This window comes from Sorex fumeus, unplaced genomic scaffold (assembly GCF_029834395.1).
Source record: "Sorex fumeus unplaced genomic scaffold, SorFum_2.1 ptg000013l, whole genome shotgun sequence".
Classification (NCBI taxonomy): domain Eukaryota; kingdom Metazoa; phylum Chordata; class Mammalia; order Eulipotyphla; family Soricidae; genus Sorex; species Sorex fumeus.
Window position 1 is genome coordinate 12,063,181 of NW_026606070.1, and position 22,433 is coordinate 12,085,613.

Below are 22,433 nucleotides of genomic sequence, written 5' to 3' on the forward strand. Positions count from 1 at the left end.
AATGATAGTAACAGTGATTAAATAGAAAATGATAGTAACAGTGCAACAGTGATGCTAAATCCAGCCAATGCTTTCAGCGTAATAGCTAAATAGTATGTAGAAATTAACTGCTAATAATTGCAAGTACCTTTTGTAGAATCAAACTGACTTTAACAGGACTCACACTACATGTTGTTTGTGACCGAGCCTCTTCAGCACTTTTAGCTTCTGCTCCAGTCCCTGCCCCCCTCCCCACGTACCCTCCATCAAAGAGCATAAAGTTCCTTCATCTGTCCTTGACATACTGTGAAGCCCGAGACCTTCCTGCCTAGAAAACTACCTTGTCTGCTTCAAACATTTTTATTACCTGGTAGATTTTTTGTTTTACTACCCATCAAGACTGATCCCAGACATTTTCTTTACTGTATTTTATTACTTAAAAAGTCGTCATTGAAACATTTTCTTTTCTGAAGCCTTTCCTAGATATAATTAAGTGAATTCTCCTGTCAGTTTTTTTTTTGGTCTTTAGTATTGTACTCATTGTCTAATGTACTCAGTCTATTTTATTGTGTTCATTAACACATTGTTCTACCTTGTCAGACAGTATAAACAGTTTTAGAAACTCTAACTCTGTGAAGGTTGAAAAGTATATACTCTTATGTTCTGGCAAACAGAGATAAAGCAGGACTCGTCTAGTTCATAGATGTGTGAGAGAGCTGGTGTATAGGCAGAGGTAATATCGCATGATGCGTACTAATAAGTTTGACTGAGCAGGTGAGCAGGATGAAGCTGAGGGCTCAGTGAAGAAAGGACAGTGTCAGTTCACATTCCGTGCCCATCTTCTAGTGTCTGAAGCTTGGTCAACTTCCACGCAATGCGTGCTAAATCAGTAAATAAAATGTTTCCAGGATGATTTGGGTATTTGCCATACGAAGGTTGATAAAATAGAAAACGATAGTAAAATAACAGTGCTGCAGTGATGCTAAATCCAGTCAATGCTTAACTTGATTTTTAAATAACATTTGACATAGGTAACTTCTTTCTAACTCTTGGAAAACACTCTTTTCTATTGGGTCCTATGGAGACATATACTTCCTAATGTCCTTGAGCACATTCCTTTGAATGATTAAAAAATAAAACTTGCCTATAGTGTCCTCATCTATAGGCTTAGTGATTCCCTTGGTTTCTGTTCCCCTCTACACGCTAATGAATGCTCACAGGTTCCTAGCGCAGAACTCTCCTCTGACCTCCATCTCAGCATTGACAGTTCCCCTTGCATTGTTTCTTGGAGTCTGTAAAGTTAACATCTCTTACCGCACACTCCATCTTCCCCAGCCCCACTCTCCTGCAGCTGTGTCCACTGACTGCCATCACTTATTTTACATAGTTGCATAAAGCAGAACCCTGCTCATTCTCAATGCGACTTCCTTTTTCCATTCGTTTATCTTTAAATGAAGTTTATTTTATGCATTTCATGTACATTTCTAAGCTCGTTTTCATTTCTGTGATTTTCACCACAAGTTCAGACTACTGCCCCATCAAAGCTCTTCACCCTCATGAGAAGATGAAAATTCCATGAGATTTAACTAAGAGTGACAGTATAAACTGTCAACTGCAAGATTGTGAGAGTATACTATTTTATTTCCTTTTTTGTGTGTAGCTTTTGGGTTTGGGTTTAGTTTTAGTTTTGTTTTTGATTTTTGAGGGAGGTGCTCAGGGGAGTTGTCTGGGCCACACCTGGCAGTGTTCAGAAACTACTGCCGGCTCCGCATTCAGGGATCTCTCCTGGCAGGGCTTGGGGGACCATATAGGGCACTGGGAATGGAACTTGAGTTGTCTGCATATAATGCCTGCTAGCAACACTATCACTCTAGACAAGCTTTTTTTTTTTTAATTGGTTCCTAATTGCCTTTCTTTTTCCTTGCACTATTTCCCTTTAGCATTGAAAAAGAACTCTCTTGGGATTAGAAGGTTGCTCAGGGGGCTGGAGTTCATGTTTTATACATAGGAGGCCTAGGTCTACTACCTGGGACAGGATGGTTCCCTCAGCACCATGGGTTGTAAAGCAGAAATGAAAACAGAACTTGCAGTAGAGATTTTCTCTCAGATCTTCTTATGAGAGGAAGGACTCTTCGGGAATCTTCCCTTTTTCTAGTCTAGGGGAGTTTCTTCAGTGGTTTGTTATATAACTGTTTTAGAAAATTTCCTGGTTAGGTCCATGTTTCCCAGGACTCACTGTTTTTCCATCACCTTTCTCTTCTTGGTCTACTTTTCAGTGTAGACAAAGCACATACTAAGAGTTTTGGGGGTATGTATTTTATGAGTCCCTGCTTTCTAAGGATGACCAAAACTCAGTTATGTTGTAAGTCATTTTTCTCTTAATTCTTTGACAATATTGCTCCCTTCTATTTTAACATTACTACTCGAGGTTCATTTCTGGAAGCTTTGGAGTCTTACCTTTTTATCTCTGAAATTCCAGTATAATATGTGTAGATGTAGATTTTGGTGTTTTCGCTCACTGCACCAGGGTTTTGGTGAGCTCGTTTCAGCTGCAGAGTTGTACCTTTCAGCTTCAAGGAACTGACTTAATTTTTTCTTTGATACTTTCCTTCTGTTTTCTCAGTTCTCTCTGAAACGCCTATTAAATATTATCTCCTAGGCAGAACTTCTAAATCTTGTCTTTCCTCTCAAATTTTTTGTATACCTTTTGGAAATATTTTTTTAAACAGTTCTATTGCAATTTTTTAGTTTACAGTCATAGTTTTAATTAAGAAAATCTTCTTTATCATGTCATTCTGTAATTTGGGGCTGTATTACCTTACAATTTTTTTTTATAAATACAAGTTTTGAAAGTATTTTTCCATTACTGCATTGTTTTTTCTTGAAATTTTTTTTGAGGGGCAGGTGTTTGTTTAATCTTGGTCTCTGATTTATATTTTTATAATATTCATATATTCAATTTATTTGTTTTTCTTCCATTCATACCTATCCTCAGTAATGAACAAAAACAAAACAAAAAAACTGACCGAACGTTCTCTCTCTTTATGAGCAGAACCCATAGCGTAGCTTTGGAATGATAAGTTGGGACTTCATTTGTTCTCTTGGGAGATTCCCTCATACCCGAGTCTAGACATTTGTGACTTTCTCTGTGTCAAAAGCAGGAATTCACTGTGTTTTATGAAGAATTTAACTCAGTTCTCCCATTTTCAGCAACAAAAATGGTTCCTATCCCTATCTTGAGCCAGAAGTCAAATGTGTTATCTAAATAGCATCTTGTTTATGTAGAATGGAGCAAAAGGGGCCGAGCTTGAGGTGGTGAGACTAATGAGAGTTATTTTTTTTTAAGTTAGTAGTGAGAAATGACTAGTTAGGTTTTTTAACTAGGGTAAAGGGAGACTGCATATAAAGTAGATATAGTTTTTAAAAATAAACCTCTATTTCTGGGGTCTGCTCTTAAGTCATCAGTTGCCCTGATGCTCAGCTATTCTAGGTTTTGCTAATGAAGACTAATTTTCATGGCATTTCCATCCCCCCCTCCCCCCCAGAGCAATGAATTGCATGAGAAGCAGAAGACTTACTTGCGGCAATCAGTTATTGATCTGCAGACGAAACTTCAGGAAATGCAAATGGAAAGAGATGCCATGGCCGACATCAGGTTAGGGTTTGTGAGGGGAAATTATCTTCTCATGTGTGTGGGTTGCAGTGAGGAACCACCTCGTGAATCTGTGTTCCTTTCTTTCATTCGCTTCTGTAGGCGCAGGGAAAGTGAATCCCAGGAGGATTTAAGAAATCAGCTTCAAAATACAGTCAGTGAACTTGAAGCTGCCAAGTGTCTCAAAGAGGACCTGCTGAAAGACAGCAACACCCAGATCGAGCAGCTCAGAAAGATGATGCTCAGCCACGAGGCTGTGCTGCAAGAAATCCGCTCGATCCTAGTTGACTTTGAAGAAGCCTCAGGCAAGAAAATCTATGAGCATGACAGCATTGCCACTGTCCACTTCCGCAGCATGGGCTCAGCCATTAGTAAAATCCTAAGAGACTTAGACACAGAGATTTCTTATCTGAAAGGGAGGATATTTCCAGTAAGTGGTGAGCACACTACTTCAAAATTAAAATTAAGAGAGTATTATTAGACATCATTTTAAAAAAACCTCTTAGAAGTGAGCAGAGGGGCTGGGGAGTTAACCCAGGGTTCAGGGACCCTGATTTGATCCCTGATATTACCTGCCCTCGTTTCCCCCACTCCAGCACCTCTGGGGAGCCCTGGTGGTCCTCCAGTAGCGCCAGGTGTGTTCCTGGGGGTCCCTGGCACTGCAGGGCACATGCAGTACCAATTCCGCAGGGCTTGCATTGAACCACGAGATCCAGTTGTTTGGGCCTCACAGGGAGTTTTCCCTGCACCTCCCAGCCCCGTGCCAGAGGCCTCCCCTCTCTCCCCACCAACAAAAGTTGAGTCCTCTTTTTGTTCTCTATACTAACAGGTTAATTCTATAATCATCTCTCCATAAATAAAGGGAACTAGCTTGGTATCCTTGTGCATCTCTGCATATAGCCAAAGATCTAATAGAACAGTGATAGAACGTGTCCCCTTTTAATATTGCTTTCATTTGCATCTTTGTGATACATGCCTTTAGTTGGGAAATCTCTAAATTTCCAAGCAATAGGTTCACTAGTCCCCAAGTCAAGATCTCTTCTTTCTACACAGGTAGAAGACCAGCTCGAAACACTGAAATCTGAGTCACAGAACAAAGTAGAGCTGCTCCTACAACAGCACCAAGACAGGCAGGTGCCTGGCGAGGGATAAGAAACCATGCAGTGCTGGGTGGAATGAGTCAGGAAGAGAGGGACACTCATAGAATGGCTGCACTCATTTGTGGAATATAAAGTAGCATAACATGAGACTAACACCCAGGACAGTAGAGGCAAGGGCAAGGAGGATTGCCCTGCAGCTTGGAAACCTGTCTCATGAGCTGGGGAGAAGAGAGCTGGGATAGAGAAGGGATCACTACTAAGTCAATGATGGTTGTAGGGATCGCTCGAGATGGGAGATGTATGCTGAAAGTGGGTAAAGAACCAAACATGATGGCCTCTCAGTATCTGTATTGCAAATCATGATACCCAAAGTAGAGAGAGAGTAAGAAGAAAGGTGCTTGCCACAGAGGCAGGGGGTGGGATGGGGTGGAACTGGCAGGAGGGATACTGGAGACATTGGTGGTGGAAAATGTACACGGGTGGAGGGATGGGTGTTTGATCATTGTATGATTGAAACTCAATCATGAAAGCTTTGTGACTATCTCATGGTGATTAAAAAAGAAAAGGAAAAAAGTAATCATGTAATACGCAAATCAAAAAAGTTTTAAAATAGAAACTCTTTTTCATAAATTTGTGGCAACTTAGGCAGATGAAAAAAATATTCTGATACCTGTTAAGACAGTAAGAAACACTCTTCAAGGTGACTGCAGTAGGGAGTGCAGCGGGAGGGAGATCGGGTTCAGTACAGTGAGACTTGAGAGACTCGTTGCCATGGAGCCAAGGCAAAGGTGTCGGTGGGCAGAAAGAGAGACGTCAGAGTGGGGAGATTCTCGCTAGCCTGATTTAGAAGGAATCTTACTGTTTGGTCCTGGCCAGGCCAGCAGGCAGCAGGCTAGGGGCACGGCTGAGGCCTGGTGACAAAGAGGCCCCAGAGGAACCTGACTCAACTTTGGTCAGGGCGGGTGTTCGTAGCTCTCGTTTGATGGAAAAACCTGACTGAGCTAATAGTGTAAAGATTTTGTTCCTGTTTTTGTTTTGGAACCACACCCGGCAGTGCTCAGACTGTGCTCCTGTCTCTACACTCAGGAATCACTTCTGGCACTGCTTGGGGGGCTCAAAAGGGGTGCCAGGGATCGAACCACAGGGTTGGCCCTGTGCAAGACAAACACCCTCCCCTCTGCACTGTCTCTCCAGCCCAAATGTAAAGATTTTTATAATCTTTAGTATATTGGCTTACAGAGCACTTTTTAGATTTCCCTGGAAGTGCCATATTATTAATAAGATGATAACTGATTGTCCCCATCATTTACCATTATGATTTATTACTATTGTAGAATTATTGAAAGTCTGAATCCTAAAATGTAGGTGGCCCTCAAAGGATTTGAATAAAAGTATTTGGAAATTATCTCAGACACTTGTCCTAGAAAGTAGCATATTCTAAGCTAAAACAAAGATACCGAATTGCTGAGTGTCAGAAATCAGTAATTTTTGCAAAGCTCTCTGTTCTAAAGAAGTTATCACGTTCTTTTGTAGAATTGAGCAGTTAATAAATGAACATGAACTTGAAGTAGCAGGACTGACTGAGAAAGCTAGCAGTGCGCGGAGCCAAGCCAGCAGTGTGCAGAGTCAACTGGAGATCATTCAGTACGTGTCTCCGAGGGGTCTGTTACTGGTAGTCACCTCGCTTCATTTTACAAGGAAGTGAAACGTTGGTGTTCAGATGAACAGAAAAGACTTACACAATGTATAGATAATATTGTTTGATAGTTTGATTCCTCCACCCCTCTCGGAGAGCCTGGCATGCTACCGAGAGTACCCCACTCGCACAGCAATGCCTGGCAAGCTGCCCGTGATGTATTTGATATGCCAAAAACAGTAACACTGGTGCCCGCATGAGCAAATTGTGCTACAGTGCTACAGTGTATCAGGTGTATTATTACTAGTATTTGGGATTCTTGAGATTAGATACTTTAAATATTGTTTATATTCAGCCAGTAGAAAAAATAAGCACACATCTATATATTATACATAAATGTGTGATAGCACAGCAGGTAGGGCGTTTGCCTTGCATGATTCCTCCATCCCTCTCGTACAGCCCAGCAAGCTACGGAGAGTATCCCGCCCGCATAGCAGAGCCTGGCAAGCTCCCCGTGGAGTATTCGGTATGCCAAAAACGGTAACAACAAGTCTCACGGTGGAGATATTACTGGTGCCCACTCGAGCAAATCAATGAACAATGGGAGGGCAGTGCCACAGGACAATGCTACATATAATGTATTAATTAAATGTGTGATTATGCATAAATATTTTATAATTTTAAGATCATTGAAAAAAATGTATGGATTTTTCAACCATACACAAAAGTAGAAGGAAAATTGCATGATGAGGTACTTATCACTTTGCTTTAACACTTCACATCTTTGAGACAATGGTTTTAAGAAACAAAGAAGATAAAAGGCTATTGGCTGAGTAAAGCCATATGTAATAATACCAAAGGAAGTATCTGAAAGAGTATCTTTAGGTATTTTACTTACTCTTAGTTTGCTTTTTGTTTTCCCTTTTAAAACTCTTCTTAGAGAACAAGCACGAAATCAAAACTCCATGTACATGCGTCAGCTCAGTGACCTGGAATCCACTGTTTCTCAGCTCCGTTCTGAGCTAAGAGAAGCCAAAAGGATGTATGAAGACAAGGTGAGCTTAGATCTCTGTGGCTCTGCTTCTAGTAACTACTGTACATGAAATCAGTGGTATAATTTAAAACTTTCTGTCTTGAAAATAAGGAATCAAGTGACCATCCAATATCAAAAGTAGTTTGGCATAAGATGGATGCCAAATATCCCGGTGTTAAATTACAAAGCTTAGTTATATTGTTTATTCAAGTTAATTAAGCTTCTAAAAACTGAAGAATAAGTTAATTTTTTTATTAAGCTTAGCTTTAGCAAATATCTAGTTCTTGCTGGTTGCCCCCTTATACTCAATTCTTTAGGGACCTACTCCTCTTATTTTAAATTCTAAATTACTAATCATTGTGCAGTGAGGAAAGGGAGTACATTTTAAAATACAAATATATAAAATATGTTGGATGTTTATGAATATATATTTTTGGTTTTTTTTGGTCACTCCTGCAGTGTTGAGTACTTATTCCTGGCTCTGCACTCAGGGATCATTCCTGGCAGGGTTGTGGTGACCCTGTGGGGTGCCAGGGTTTGAACCTGGGTCAGCCGCTTGCAAGGCAAATGCCTTAATCTGCTATATTATCTCTCTGTTTCCCTAATTTTAATGTCCATCTAAAATATAATTAATTAAGAAGCCAAATATTCTCTCGTAATCTAACTCCCCTTCAAAACATGTCAATTGATATTTAGTGTTCTGTTGTCTTTGTTTGTACATCCATCGCTAAAGAGAAGAGTTCTTATTACTAAGAGCTTAGGTGTTTGTAGATTTCAACATTTGTAAAAAGTAGTTTTTCCAAAACCAGTATTTATAAACTATCAGGTACTTTTTGGTGGAGCTTGAGTTCTCCATTCCCTTTGAGAAGGGCTCGTGCCAGTGTGGCCGCATACTCCCAGCTTACACCTGCTGCCCAGTCTCCTAGTTTGAAAATGCCAGATTTCATCCCCAGATTGTGTCCATTTGGAAGATAAATTCTCTGTGTGGTCATCATTTCTATAAGACAATTTGCAAACCCCACAAGAGAATCCATTGCTTTTAGTCAATTTCTCATGCCTTAATCGACTTTGAAGAAATACAGTATAAGGAAGCTTCCCAATTTACGTTATAAAATAATCCAAATTATTCAAGGTAACAGTATGTAAAAAAGAAAAGTTCCACGAGGAAAAAGGCAGTTTTAACATTGCGGCACTGCTAATTCTAGACATCTGCCCTCCGGTAATTAATAACCCATTTAAATTTCCATTGCCGTCCCTACAATCGCCACAAGAGGGTACTGTTTCTCCTTGGTACTCAATCTTGTCAAAGCACTGGTTGTAAAACCCAGACCTCATTCCCTGTGGCACAGCTAAAGAATGGAAAATTTGTAAAGTCTAGGGCTGGAGGGATAGCACAGCAGGTAAGGCATTTGCTTAGCACACGGTCGACCAGGGTTCGATTCCTCCATCCCTCCCAGAGAGCCCGGCAAGCTACCAAGAGTATCCCGCCCACACGCCAGAGCCTGGCAGGCTCCCCGTGGCATGGCCGATATGCTAAAAACAGACAATGGAGACGTTACTGGTGCCCTCTCGAGCAAATCGATGAACAACAGAGAACAGTGCTACAGTGCTACTAAAATCTAAACACGAAACAGTTATGTGAAATATAATTTTAGTTATTAAACTTGGATCCTCTACAGTAATGACCTTCAAACTCCCCCTTCCCCATTTTATGTTATTCGAGCACCTTGATGTACAAAGTTACTCATGACTTTTAGACACACAATGTTCCATCACCCATCCCACCACCAGTTTCAACTTTCTTTCTCACAACCCGCAATAAGAAATAATAATTACCTTATGATGTGATTCACACTTCAATCGGGACAACTTTTATAAAACAGCATCTGCCTACTCCATTTCTTGTCCCGTCAGACACTGATTCAGATCACTAAAGTTTTGTGATTCGGGGGGAGTTGTACAGGAATGGCTTTTTAAATATTTTGTCTTTTGGACCACACTCACTGGTGTTCAGGGCTTACTCCTGACCCAGTTCTCAGGGATCACTCCTAGCAAGGTTTGGGGGACCAAATGGGGTACCCTGAACTGAGCCTAGGTTGGCTGTAAGTACAGCACCCTGCTGCTGTACTTCCTCTGCAGCCTCCATTGTCTAGTGTTAGTGTTTCATAAACAGCAGGTCACTAGGAGTTTTGACAGTCCATAATGGTCATCATTAAGGAGAAATAATGGGGAGTCATATCAGTTTAATTCATTTTAATTCAGATCACTCATATTTATAGGACAACATATCAAGCCTAATCAAGTAAGCACCTCGTGGCTGGTTTGCTAGAATCTCTTAATAGTAACTTTTTTTTTAGTCAGGGAATAATGAAAAATTATTATTCTGCTATAATAATATAGATTTGAATATACTGTGGCCTGAACTGGTGGTCTCACTGAGCAGAGAAGATTAATAGAAGTTAACAAAAGGATCCTATTTGGGAAACATGAAATATATCCTATTTCGTGTTATATGTTTTGTTGTAATGAATGTAGAACCTAAAAAATTGTTTTGTTTCATTGTAATGTCCCTTGTCTTTACATTGCTAAAGCCCATCAATGCTTTAAAATATATTTTATTTCCCCCGGTTTCAATAAATATTTCAGTGTCTACTGTCCAAGTGACAATAAATAAAAAGAAAAGAAAACTACATAAAAGAATAGGATTTGTATAAGAACAAGAACAAATACATAGAGGAATGTTGATGTTTCATGTAAATATATTTTACGGGAGGCAATGTTGGTTATTTTCTTATGAACCTCAGTTTCAAGGGGAACAAAATGATCTTAACTATTGAACAGAGTCTGGTTGAGACTTTTCCAACTTGGATTCTTAAATTAAGCATGTAGAAGGGCAGAGTTTCTTTTTTTCTATTGAGCTAGAGTATTTTTATACTGCTGAAAACAGAGGTTGTGTTTCAAAGAAAAAAATTAGACATAGCTTTTGTAGCTTCCAAAAGTGTTATACTGTAATGCTTTTTTTTTCTATTCTTTTCTTTTCATTTTAGGAGAACCTCCAGAATTCCCCTTTACGAATCTGGACCAGTAGAAGCTGTCACTATTGGCTCTGTAGATTTGACTTTACTCTTAACTTTCGCTTTTTCACAACAAAAATAATCTCATGATCTTGAATTCCAAGCTTATTTTCCGGCTTTGAAAACACTTGGGGCTGAATTTCATACTCAAAACATGAAGATTCAGTAGCACAGGCTGGAGCTGAGTGTGTACAGGAAGAATCCGCGCAAACCTCTTTGCAGGGTTCTGCCAGGGCACCTCTGTGCCAGCCTGCAGTGGCCGAGCGAGCCCTCTGTGTCTCCTTGAGCAGAGGAAACAGAACACACAATTTAGTACGATTGGCTTATCTCCGAAAATCACTGTAAAATTAAAACAGCATCCCAGGACTTATTTGCCCAATGAGACAAAACAAAAAGTCGATTCACGGCTGGTGAAAGGGAAAACCAGTGCTGTATATGAAAAGAAAAGAGAAAAAGATAGACCTTGAATGAGTCTCAGATGTCAGTATTCATCTCGACATATTAAGAAACTTTTCTTTATGGTGTTTTTTTTCCCAGCAGTTTGTACCAGCTCAGTTGCTACTTCAGTGGTTTTCCCTTTCACTCTCTGTTTATCTTTTTGATTGATTGATGCAAATATTTTTACTAAAAAGTGAAAGGTAAAAGCAGAGCTATAGCGGTTGAGTCAATACAGACATCTACAAAATCATCATCATCATCATAATAATAATAATAATATTACCATATGGAGTTCTGGAGGAATTTCTGATGTTCAATAAACTTGGAGTGGCAACAGTTGGCTTTTCCCTTTTTCTACTTAAAAGTTTTTGTTCTAAGGGCTGGTGTGATAGTACAGAGGGTAGGGCGTTAGCCTTGCACGCGGCCTACCTGGGTTTGATCCTTGGGGCCCCGTCTTATCCTTTGAATCCTCCAGGAGTGATCCCTGAGCACTGCAGGCATAGCCCCACTTCACTTAATCACTTAACTTCCCGTTAGTCGTCGATTTGCTCGAGCGGGTGCCAGTAACGTCTCCATTTGTCCCTGTCGCGTGCTAGCCCCAAAACCAAAAAAAAATTTGTTGTTTTTTGGGGGTCTTAAGATTTTATTATGAAGTTTAATGTTGTCCTATGATCACTCAGAATTTTATAATGAAAGTGTAAAGTAGCAAGTTTAAATTTGTGTTGCTGAAGCACATGTTAATACTTTTCTCAAGGAGAAGAATGCTTTTATGCCAGGCTAGGGATAGAAAATATTTTAGTCTTAGAATGAAATTTTGAATCAAAAGTGTGACTATCAAATTTATAACTCGAAATAGGGTTTCCTTGGCCTTGCTTTGTTTCCAAAACCAGGTGGGGAAAGTAGAATGTACATCTGATGAATTCTTTTTTTTTTTAATTGATTCACCATAAGATACACAATTACAAAGTTGTTCATGATTGAGTTTCAGTCATATAATGTCCCTTCACCAGCGTATGTACCCCACCACCATATTTAGTTCCTCTCAAGTTAAACAAACATATGTGTATATATTAGAAGGAATTCAAAGGAACTTGAGACATGATCCCGACAAGGTTTCGAACCCTTTTATCCTGCACTCGTGGGAGGATTGGGCAGTGTCTGCGCACACACAGCAGCGCCAAGCCGCTGCTCCACCTTCCACGCAGACCGCATGCTTACTGGCAGGAACTTTGGGGAAAGCACTGATCTGGAATATTCTTTCAAATTATAGAGCAACGAAAAGAAAATCAAACCTCAAAGGCAAGAAGTGACAGAGCCTCCGAGTTCCGATTTAGCCCGACTATTGCCTTTGCCCATTCCTGGCCTGTTCCTTGCCCTGGAGAGGCATAGCAGTAAAAGCTCGTGGCATTTCACACAAAGTGTTCCTTATACTCACCAAGTGCATGCTGACTCGGCCTTTCCTCATAATACTATAACCAAGGCAGTTCTGTCAGCTGATAATGCGCATTCGTCTTTCTTAAGAATTAAGATAGTAAATGAACCAATTTGGGTTCCTTGAAATAATTTTTTTCTTTTTGGGTCACACCTGGTGATGCACAGGGGTTATAATTCCTGGCTCTGCACTCATGAATTACCCCTGGCGGTGCTCAGGGGACCATATGGGATGCTGGGAATCGAACCTGGGTCGGCCACGTGCAAGGCAAACTCCCTACCCGCTGTGCTATCGCTCCAGCCTCTCCTTGAAATAATTATTAAACTAAAAAATAACCAAGGAAAAAAAGTCATTTCTTTGTTCTCTGAGAAGATTTAATCACAGTCCATCATCCAAAGCATTAATACATATTAATGTCTATTTCAGAGCATGCTGGGCAGGTGTGCGTGCTCTGGAAGGGTAAAGGAATCTGTAGCCCTTGGTCAGCCAGGAGAGATTTCTCCTTTTAGAAAGTAGAGGACCCAGTGAGGGTGTAGCTGTCACACAGGGTTACAGGTCGGGTATCACTGGGTAACATGAGGGCCCTGTATGTTCTCATAAATAAATACCTAAGGATCTAAATTAGGAATTTGAGTGACTCATCTGAAGTCCAGACCCCGTGTCTCCATCCTGTGACAACTGACACCTTAACTTGAGAGCTGTAGCCAGGCAGTTACGGAACGTGCCACGCAGTGCAGGGTCTCCCAGCTCCAACAGCTGCCTGTCTCGGGACAAAACCTCACCTTAAAAGTCAGCACTCTTCCCGTTTTGTAGCTGAAAGTGAGGGTCAGAATATATAATACATTAAAAAAGTATATTTAACATATATAGATGAAATCATCCTGTTCACATATAGACTGCGTTATATAATGCATATGATCTATGTTATAATAATATCTAATTATGAAATTATTATTACCATTTGTTGTTTTGTGGTAAATACCTTTTGCAATGTTTTGGTGGGAGGTCTTGGGGCCAACCCATCAATGCTCGGGGTCTACTCCCTGGGTTCCACTCAGCAGTGACCTGTGGCACTCACAGGACCAAATGTGGTTGCATCATAGTGGGCCGCATGCAAGGCATGTGCTGAGTCCTGCTCTGTCTTTCCAGCCCGATGTGTTTTATTACTGAATGTCTGATATTCTGAAATAAATGAGCTCACTGCTAGGTATAAAACAGTTTATTTTTGTGGGTCTTGCAGAATATGGTTTATGCCGTATCATTTCCTTGCAAGCAAATGACTGAACATATATTTTTATAAAAGAGAAAATTTTTGTGAAATTTTTGTGAAAACAAGGCAGATGTGTGGAGACTATGCTTATTCTAACCACCAAATATTTCGTTTGGGTTAATTTCGCTGATGAAATTCTACGTAGATTTTAAGTTTAGAAAACTTTGCAAATATATCACAATAAACTTTTAATTTTTGTCTGGAATAAATAATCACTTATTCCTACAAAGACTCGCTTCTGTTGCTCACTGAGATAATTGGGATGTTTGGTTCTGCTTTTCCTTTTAGATAGAAGACCTGGAGAAGCAGTTAGTCCTTGCCAACTCGGAATTAACTGAAGCACGAACAGAGCGCGACCAGTTCAGCCAGGAATCTGGGAATCTGGATGATCAGCTTCAAAAGTTGTTGGTGAGATTATATTGTAAAACATAAATGAGATGAAGTCTGGGGAGTTTTTCTTTTCTTTTCTTTTTTCTTTTTGGCCTTTTAGTTCACACCCAGCGATTCTCAGAGGTTACTCCTGGCTCTGGACTCAGGAATTACTCCTGGCAATGCTGGGAGTACCATATGGGATGCCGGGGATCGAACCCGGGTTGGCCGAGTGCAAGGCAAACGCCCTACCTGCTGTACTATCAATGGCCCCTGGGGAGTTTTCACCAAAACACTTCATAAAACTAGTTTCAGTAATAGAATCAACAGTTTTTTTTTTTAACAAAGTATCTGAGCAACCATACACATTAAATGTACTGAATACTATTCAAATGTATTTGGTTAGTTCTCACACTTGAATAACATTATGTTAATGCAGTATTCCATTCTAGCTGCCTTATATAAAACATAATCTATATATTTTATTTAATTTTTCTAAAGTGAAATTTTTAACACTTTTTTTATTAATTTCATTAGTCACACAAAATGATAAAGATGAATAATAAAGCAAATATTTTAGTGAAAGAAGCAAGTGGCATAAATTCACATTTACCTTTGCCTAAGAACTCAAAGATCATTGCAGATAAGTTACATGCGAATTAGGAATATGGAGCATGTAATAAAATATCCAGAAAGTAAAGGATTAAAAAAAAAGTAGGGCCAGGGGCTGGCATAATAGTATGGCAGGTAGGGCACTTGCCTTGCATGTGGCAGACCCAGGTTCTATCCTCAGCATCCCACATGGTCCCCCAAACACCACCAGGGTGATTCCTGAGCTCAGAGCCAGTGCCACCAAATATAAAAACGTCCAAGTAGAGAATCTGACCAGGGATTAAAGCACTTGCTTTGCATGCAGCTAAGCCTTGTTCTATCCGTGGCATCCATAGGGTCTCCTGAGCACTGCGGGACTCATTCCTGATTATAGAGTCAGGAATAGCCCCTGAGCACCACAGTGGGTGTGACCGCTAATCCCCAAAATAAATGTTTAAAACTTTAAAGCAGGGGAGTAGGTAATATAAAAGTCATGGACCGAGGACCATTCAGTGGCTGAAAGCACGCAGCCTGCAAGCAGAAGGCCTGAGTTCCGTCCCTGGGGATGTCACATATGGTGAGGACAGCCTGCGTCTCAGGGCCGGGGCCTGGCACACCCTGCGGCTCAAGATCTCTAGAGCCACAAGAGATTGATGGCACCTAGTGAGCACCACACCTATAATATGATGTGTGAGCATCACAGCCCACAGCCACATGTGAGTGTTTGTGAGTGTGTGTGTGTATGTGCGTGACTTCAACAACAGTGAAGGGAAGGGGGAATTCAGCCATCCCCTTGGGGCAGGCACGGGGAAAGCCAGAAAAAATGGAATTGGATATTCTAACTAAATCGGACAGTGCTTTCATATTGCCTTGCATGCCGCCGACCCCAATTTGAACCCCCGACACCACAGGCAGTCGCTGAGCACTGTCAAGGGTCACTCTTGAGCACAGCACCGGGAGCATCTTCTGAGCACTGCAACTGGGGCCCGCAAAGCAACATAAATATACATATGTCAGTTCATATACCTGCGTATCTGTCCAGTAATATCCAGTTTTTCAGTGAGATACTTTATCTTGCTAAATTGAAATCTTGAGTGTTTGTTTTAAAGTCAAAGGAATGTCAGGAACACGTAAACATTGAACAGAAGTGTAGGTAACTATTAAAAGCAAGAGGGAAAGTGGGATCCTGAAAATAATAAACCACCCTCTGCCCTCTTTCCTGAGTCCTGTGAGAGACTTGGGACTTAGGAAAGTGCTCGGTACCCCTCTGCGGGATGAGTGAAGCGTTTTCTGTCACGGCCCAATCCTGAGAAGGGCAGCAGGCTGCTTGCTGGTGGAGCCATCCTGGTCCTGCATCGCCCACCAGGGCCCAGACATGCTGAGGCAGAGCTGGAAGCATGACACTTGGGATGCTCTTTGCTTCACTTCCTCCCTTTATTTATTTATTTATTTGCTTTTTGGGTCACACCTGGCGATACACAGGCGTTATTCCTGGCTCTGCACTCAGGAATTACTCCTGGCGGTGCTCAGGGGACCATATGGGATGCTGGGAATCGAACCCGGGTCATGGCTGCATGCAAGGCAAATGCCCCACCCGCTGTGCTATCGCTCCAGCCCTCTTTCCTCCCTTTGCATGCTTTCCGATGTCCTCCCTTCTGGGGAGGGAACTCTTGGAAATCTTGGAAAAAAGTGTCTGAGGGAGGCTCAAATCTATTACCTGTTGGTCCTTGCCACCCCTCCCACTCTGCCCAGGTCTCGCTTTCCTCCTCCTCTGGCGCCAGGCTCCAGGCTCCCTCTCCCGCTGCCTCAGTCCTCTTTCTAAAACAGAGCTCCCACTTGGCCACCTACTAAGGAATTACTTTCCCTATAAAATCAGACCCTCTCTTTTGATACCTTTGAGACCTCGATGCCCTGGTGTTCTGTTTCTCCAAGGTCTCTCTCCAGCCCCTCTTCCTCTGGTCTGCATCTCTTTCAGGTGTGTCTTTAGGGCCAATTAAACCACTCTGTTGAAGCATTTTGATCCCCTGATGGTTTCTCTATTCTGTATCTCAATTCTGTCCCTGTGATGAGAAAACACTTCCAGTGATTTGTGTCCGTGTCTTACCATTTGGGCGGGGGGGGGGGGGGGGGGCGATACATCCATTGAAAGTCTGTATGTCTTACCAGATTTCACTCAGAGTAAACATTGTGATGTTTTTGATGACTAAAGAGGAAGATGATTCTTTTTCACTTTTTAATCTGTGACACAAATGTCTCTGTTTCTAAAATAGCAAATCAAGTTACCATTGTTGTTCTGTCAAACTTTTGACAATATTTTTTGGGGGAGGAGTTGTTGGTTTTGGGGGTCACACCCAGTGGTGCTCATGGCCTGCTCTTGACTCTCGACTTACTCCTAGTGGTGCTCAGGGAACCATATGTATGTAGCAAGGGGGGTTTGAACTAGGGTCTGCTGCATGTAAGGCAAATGCCCTCATCCCTGTGTAATCTCTCAGACACCAACCTTAGAACATTGCTTGAGTTTCACTTTACTTATGATGCTCAAAATTATGATAATTTTTCTAGGAATTATTCTTAATTCATTTAAAAATCAGATTCTAAAATCAAATACTACTTAAATCACACTCAAAGCTCCAAAGCTGGGCCAGAGAGCAACACTGACGGGGCTGTGAGCACAGGCTTTGCAAGCCTGAGGCCCGGCTAACCCTAGCACTGCTTGGACCCCTGGCACCGGGCAGGGAGTTGCCCCAGAGCATCACGGGACGTGGCCCCACCTGACACAGAAGCCCCCAAGATGTGGTGCTGGCGCTTGGATCCTGCCGAGTGCTGGCGGGAGTGACCGCCACGTTCCTTGCAGGCTGACCTCCATAAGAGTGAGAAGGAGCTGACGCTGGAGAAGGAGCAGAACAAGCGCCTGTGGGACCGGGACACGGGCAACAGCATCACCATCGACCACCTGCGGCGGGAGCTGGACGACAGGAACATGGAGGTGCAGCGCCTGGAGGCCCTGCTCAAGGCCATGAAGAGCGAGTGCCAGGGCCAGATGGAGCGGCAGGTCAGGGGTCCCCCGACGGCTCCTGGGGGGAGAGGGCGTGGAGAGGGGCCCTGCGTAGGCTCTGGGAGAAGCCATGGATTCTCTGAGCGGTAGGAAGGCCACGTGGCCCGTGGGTTCCCTGAGCAGTGGGAAAGTCACGTGGCCCGTGGGCTCCCTGAGCAGTGGGAAGGTCACATGGCTTATGTCTGTGTGACTCAGAAGAGACACGAGAAGCTTCCCACGAAAGAGGAAACTTCCCAAAATGTACAAACCCAGCAAAGATCCTAGTCCTGGCCTCGAGCCAGGCACAGTCACGTTTTAATTCTCTGGCCTAGTGTGGGGAGAAAGAAAAGCAACCGTAGGGATGTCTCCTTCCCAGTCAGAGGCCAGAGAACATGAGTGGAGGTTCACTGGGCTTCAAAAGCAAAATATTGGGGCTGGAGTAATAGCACAGCGGGTAGGGCATTTGCCTTGCACATGGCAGACCCAGGTTCGATTCCCAGGATCCCATATGGTCCCCCGAGCATGGCCAGGAGTAATTCCTGAGTGCATGAGCCAGGAGTAACCACTGTGCATCGCTGGGTGTGATGCAAAAATAAAATAAAATAAAAAACAAAGTATTGTTTTCCCTCAGAAATAAGTGGCTTATTAAGTTGGAAGAAAGTACAGACTAAGCACTTATCCTTAAACCTACACATTTTCACACTTGTGGAAAAGAAGAGTGGGGGAGGGGCAGAGCCTTAGATAGCACAGCAGATAGCACAGTGGGTGAGGCGGGTGGGGCGCTTGCCTTGCACGTGACTGACCCAACTTCCATCCCTGGCACCCATGGGCCGGCCCCTCACCCCCAGCCCGCCAGGAGCTGTCCCTGAGCTTAGAGCCAGGAGTAAGCCCTGGAGCATCACCAGGTGTGGTCCAAAACTTAAAACTAAGTATACTAAGTTTGATTGAGACACAGGATGATAGTCAGAGCTTGCTGCATTGCAGTGCTGATACTGTGGAGAAGCTCTGAAGTGGAAAAGCTCCAGAACAAATGCAAACAGGAAGTTACAAAAGGAAAAGATGGCAACAGTGTAAGTTAAACACCAACTATTCAAAGGATGAAATAGGGCCAGCTAGTAATCACTTAAATTTGGGGAGGTAGTTTACTACCTAAGATAAATTTACTACCTAAGATAAATTCAGATTCTCAAAATTTTAAAACTATTACCTGGTGATATGATAGGTGAATTTCTTAAATTAGTGCATATAAAACTTTCGATGTGTAACAATACGTTCAGAAGTTACCAAAGATTAATAAAAATAATAAAAATAATATATTTATGTGGTATTAATTATAATAATAAAAATAAAAACACAATGGAGAATACTGGTAATCCATGTCATAGACAAATCACATATCCTATTCATAAAATTGTCTGTAAAATAATTATTCTAAATACAACAGCCAATGGGGTAAGGACTATAAGTTATGAGCTTGCAGTTTGTATCAAGTGAAAATGGCTCTTTTGTGCCATGACGGGAAGCCAAAGTTATAATAAAAGCAATAGAAACTATGCTTGAAATATCCATATTAAAAAATAAACTACCATTCTTGCCCTTATTGCCAGTGTTGGACTTAAATGAGTGTCGAAAACCTCTTCAGAGCAGTCCCGCCCTGTAGACAGACCGGTATTGTTGTCATGTTTCTTCCGCGGTGTCCCCTGGGTCCCCCCTCCAGGAGGGTCTCTTTCTCTCATCACCAGATGGCAGCAATCCAGGGAAAGAATGAAAGTCTAGAAAAAGTATCTTCCTTGACGGCTCAGCTCGAGTCCACCAAAGAGATGCTCCGCAAAGTGGTGGAGGAGTTGACGGCCAAGAAGATGACGCTGGAGAGCTCGGAGCGGACCGTGTCGGACCTGACGGTGTCCCTGCAGGAGAAGGAGAGGGCCATCGAGGCCACCAACGCCGAGATCACCAAGCTCCGCTCGCGAGTGGACCTGAAGCTGCAGGAGCTGCAGCACCTGAAGAACGAGGGGGACCACCTGAGGAGCGTGCAGACGGAGTGCGAGGCCCTCAAGCTGCAGATGGCCGAGAAGGACAAGGTGATCGAGATCCTGCGGCAGCAGATCGAAAACATGACGCAGCTGGTCGGCCAGCACGGGCGGACTGCCGGGGCCATGCAGGTGGAGAAGGCCCAGCTGGAGAAGGAGGTTAATGACAGGAGACTGGAACTACAGGAATTTAAGGTCTGTTGAAGGGGTGTGTGTGTGTGTGTGTGTGTGTGTGTGTGTGTGTGCGCATGTGCGTGCTTCTTCTACAATATCTTTTCCCACATAAGTGAGTGTAGCTTAATTTAGGGAAAGGCATTCTGTAAAGAGGGCCTGTGGACACTTTGCAATTGTTTGGGAGTTTTTGTGTCTGTGTGTGTGCAGTTGTGCGTTTTTGTGAGGAAGGGAAAGGGTCCATATTCAATTACAAAGGAGTCTGTGGATCCAGAATGGTGCAAAAGAACGGGTACAAAAGAGAGAGGGGTTAGATTAGAAAGTCCAGATTCTTCATGAAGCCTTTCCTGTTCCACAGTGAAGAGCATTTCTCCCCTGTCAGAGAGACCTCAATTCGAGTCCCATCTCTCCCTGTCAGGAGCTGCCAGACACCGGGCTGTGTGCCCAGGCTTGTCTTCTCTCTGTATGAAATTAAGCAAACACTCCCCATGCCCAGCTCCAATAACCTTTTATGTTACTGGAAACTTAACTGAGAAATAGTACTGAGAACTTAGTCTTGTTTATGGCCAAGAGATGACGTCTTGTAACATCAATATCCTTTCTTGTTCCATATTATACCTGAACTTTCCTGCTAGAACTCGAGTCACACACTTTGGTGAGTTATGTGTAGCAGGTGTTGGGATGAAGGTGTCTTCTCTTCCTTTAGGAGGGCAGACTTCATCGTGGAGTAGCTGTAAAATTCAGACAAGGTTCTTTTCTTGTTATCTGTGTCTCTGATGTGGAGAAAAAGCACAGAAACTTGAGATGACTCACCTTTCATCGCTCAAAAAAAAAAAAAGAGTGAACAGCAGATTAGCACCACCCTTCTAAGAAATCACATGTTCATTGCATAAAAAACTAGAATTAGACGTTTTTATTTGATTATATTGTAGGAGTATTTCTTAGTAACTACACTCACTATGAAAGAGACTTAATTCAGTGGCCAGCCCTTACAATGAAACTTTAAAATAGCTGTACAGAATATATTAGCGTGGAAAAGATGATTGTTTACCTTCTTGTTAAATGAGATGTATTTCTAGTATTGTAAAGAATTTAAATTTTTTTTTAAATTTTAATGAATCATCATGAGATACAGTTACAGACTTTCAAATCTTCGTGGTTACATTTCAGTCAAACAATGTTCGAGTACCCATCCCTTCGCCAGTGCCCTTTCTCCACCACCAATGTTCCCAGTGTCCCTCCCACCACCCCCACCTTTTCCCACCCCCTGCCTCTGTGGCAGACACAGTCCCTCTTACTCTCTCTGTCTTTTGCGTGTTATGGTGCACAATACAGGCACTAAGCAGGCTTCATGTTTAGTCCGTAGCCTACTTTCGGAATGCATCTACCATCCCGAGTGATCCCTCCAACCATTTAGTGGTCTCTTCTCCATGTAAAGAATTTTTTAAAAATGGAAGAATTTTACTGAATCTTAAATTCTAAGTATATGTTTACATATCCATATATGTTTGTATTATAAATGTTTTAAATGTTTTGTTATTATCGAGGTAACATGGTTTATAATAGTGTTAATATTTATGCTTTTGGGGTACAAAGTTGTGCTTCCGGTACTGCCCAAAGGCCCAAAACACTCTGTCCTTTCACATATATATATCATAGCAGCTTCTCAGAGGTGCTTGGAGCTCAAGAACCATTCTAGTTTATTAGTGTATGTGTGTGGGGGTAGTGGAGGGCACATATAAATATATCTATTCGTATATTTTATTTTGGGCTGGAGCAATAGCACGGTGGGTAGAGTGTTTGCCTTGTACACGGCCAGCATGGATGACCAAAGTTCGATTCCTCTACCCCTCTCAGAGAGCCCGGCAAGCTAGCAAGAGTATCTCACTTTGCACGGCAAAGCCTGACAAGCTCCCTGTGATGTATTTGATATGCCAAAAACAGTAACAAGTCTCACAATGGAGACGTTACTGGGCCTGCTCGAGCAAATCGATGAACAACAGGAGGACAGTGACAGTGATATTTTATTTTATTTTTTAACTTTATTTTATTTTTATTATTATTATTGTTATTGTTATTTTTGGGCTGGAGCGATAGCACAGTGGGTAGGGCATTTGCCTTGCAAACGGCAACATGGTTGACCTGAATTCGATTCCTCCACCCCTCTCGGAGAGCCCGGCAAGCTACCGAGAGTATCTCGCCCGCACGGCAGAGCCTGGCAAGCTCCCTGTGATGTATTCGATATGCCAAACACAGTAACAACCAAGTCTCACAATGGAGACGTTACTGGGCCCACTTGAGCAAATCGATGAACAATGGGAGGATAGTTATTTTTAACTGAATCACTGTGAGATACAGTTGCAAAGACTTCCTGTTTGAGTTTCAGTCGAACAATGATCGAACACCCATCCCTCCACTAGTGCATATTGTCCACCACAATGGTCTCAGTATCTCCCCTCCCGGCCCCTCCTTTTGTCTCTATGGCAGACAATTTCCTCCATACTCTCTTTTGTATTGCTTGTTATGAATAGCATTAGGTGTTGCAAACTTCTGGAATTCTAAAATTTTAGATTATTTGGATCTGGAGAAATCTCTGGAACGAGCTGCTCAGTTCAGAGATTGTT

The 22,433-nt window shown here is 42.3% G+C and overlaps 1 protein-coding gene across 1 annotated transcript in view; it reads left to right on the top strand.

Annotated features, from left to right (window-relative positions):
* The window catches only part of CCDC158 (coiled-coil domain containing 158), a 57,513-nt gene that overhangs the window by 5,373 nt on the left and 29,707 nt on the right, over positions 1 to 22,433 (top strand). The window contains exons 3-10 of the mRNA XM_056111153.1: positions 3,525 to 3,634; positions 3,734 to 4,061; positions 4,685 to 4,761; positions 6,265 to 6,375; positions 7,308 to 7,422; positions 13,903 to 14,022; positions 17,429 to 17,626; positions 19,351 to 19,833. Coding sequence (XP_055967128.1) covers positions 3,525 to 3,634; positions 3,734 to 4,061; positions 4,685 to 4,761; positions 6,265 to 6,375; positions 7,308 to 7,422; positions 13,903 to 14,022; positions 17,429 to 17,626; positions 19,351 to 19,833 — 1,542 coding nt within the window. The remainder of the gene's footprint in view (positions 1 to 3,524; positions 3,635 to 3,733; positions 4,062 to 4,684; positions 4,762 to 6,264; positions 6,376 to 7,307; positions 7,423 to 13,902; positions 14,023 to 17,428; positions 17,627 to 19,350; positions 19,834 to 22,433) is intronic.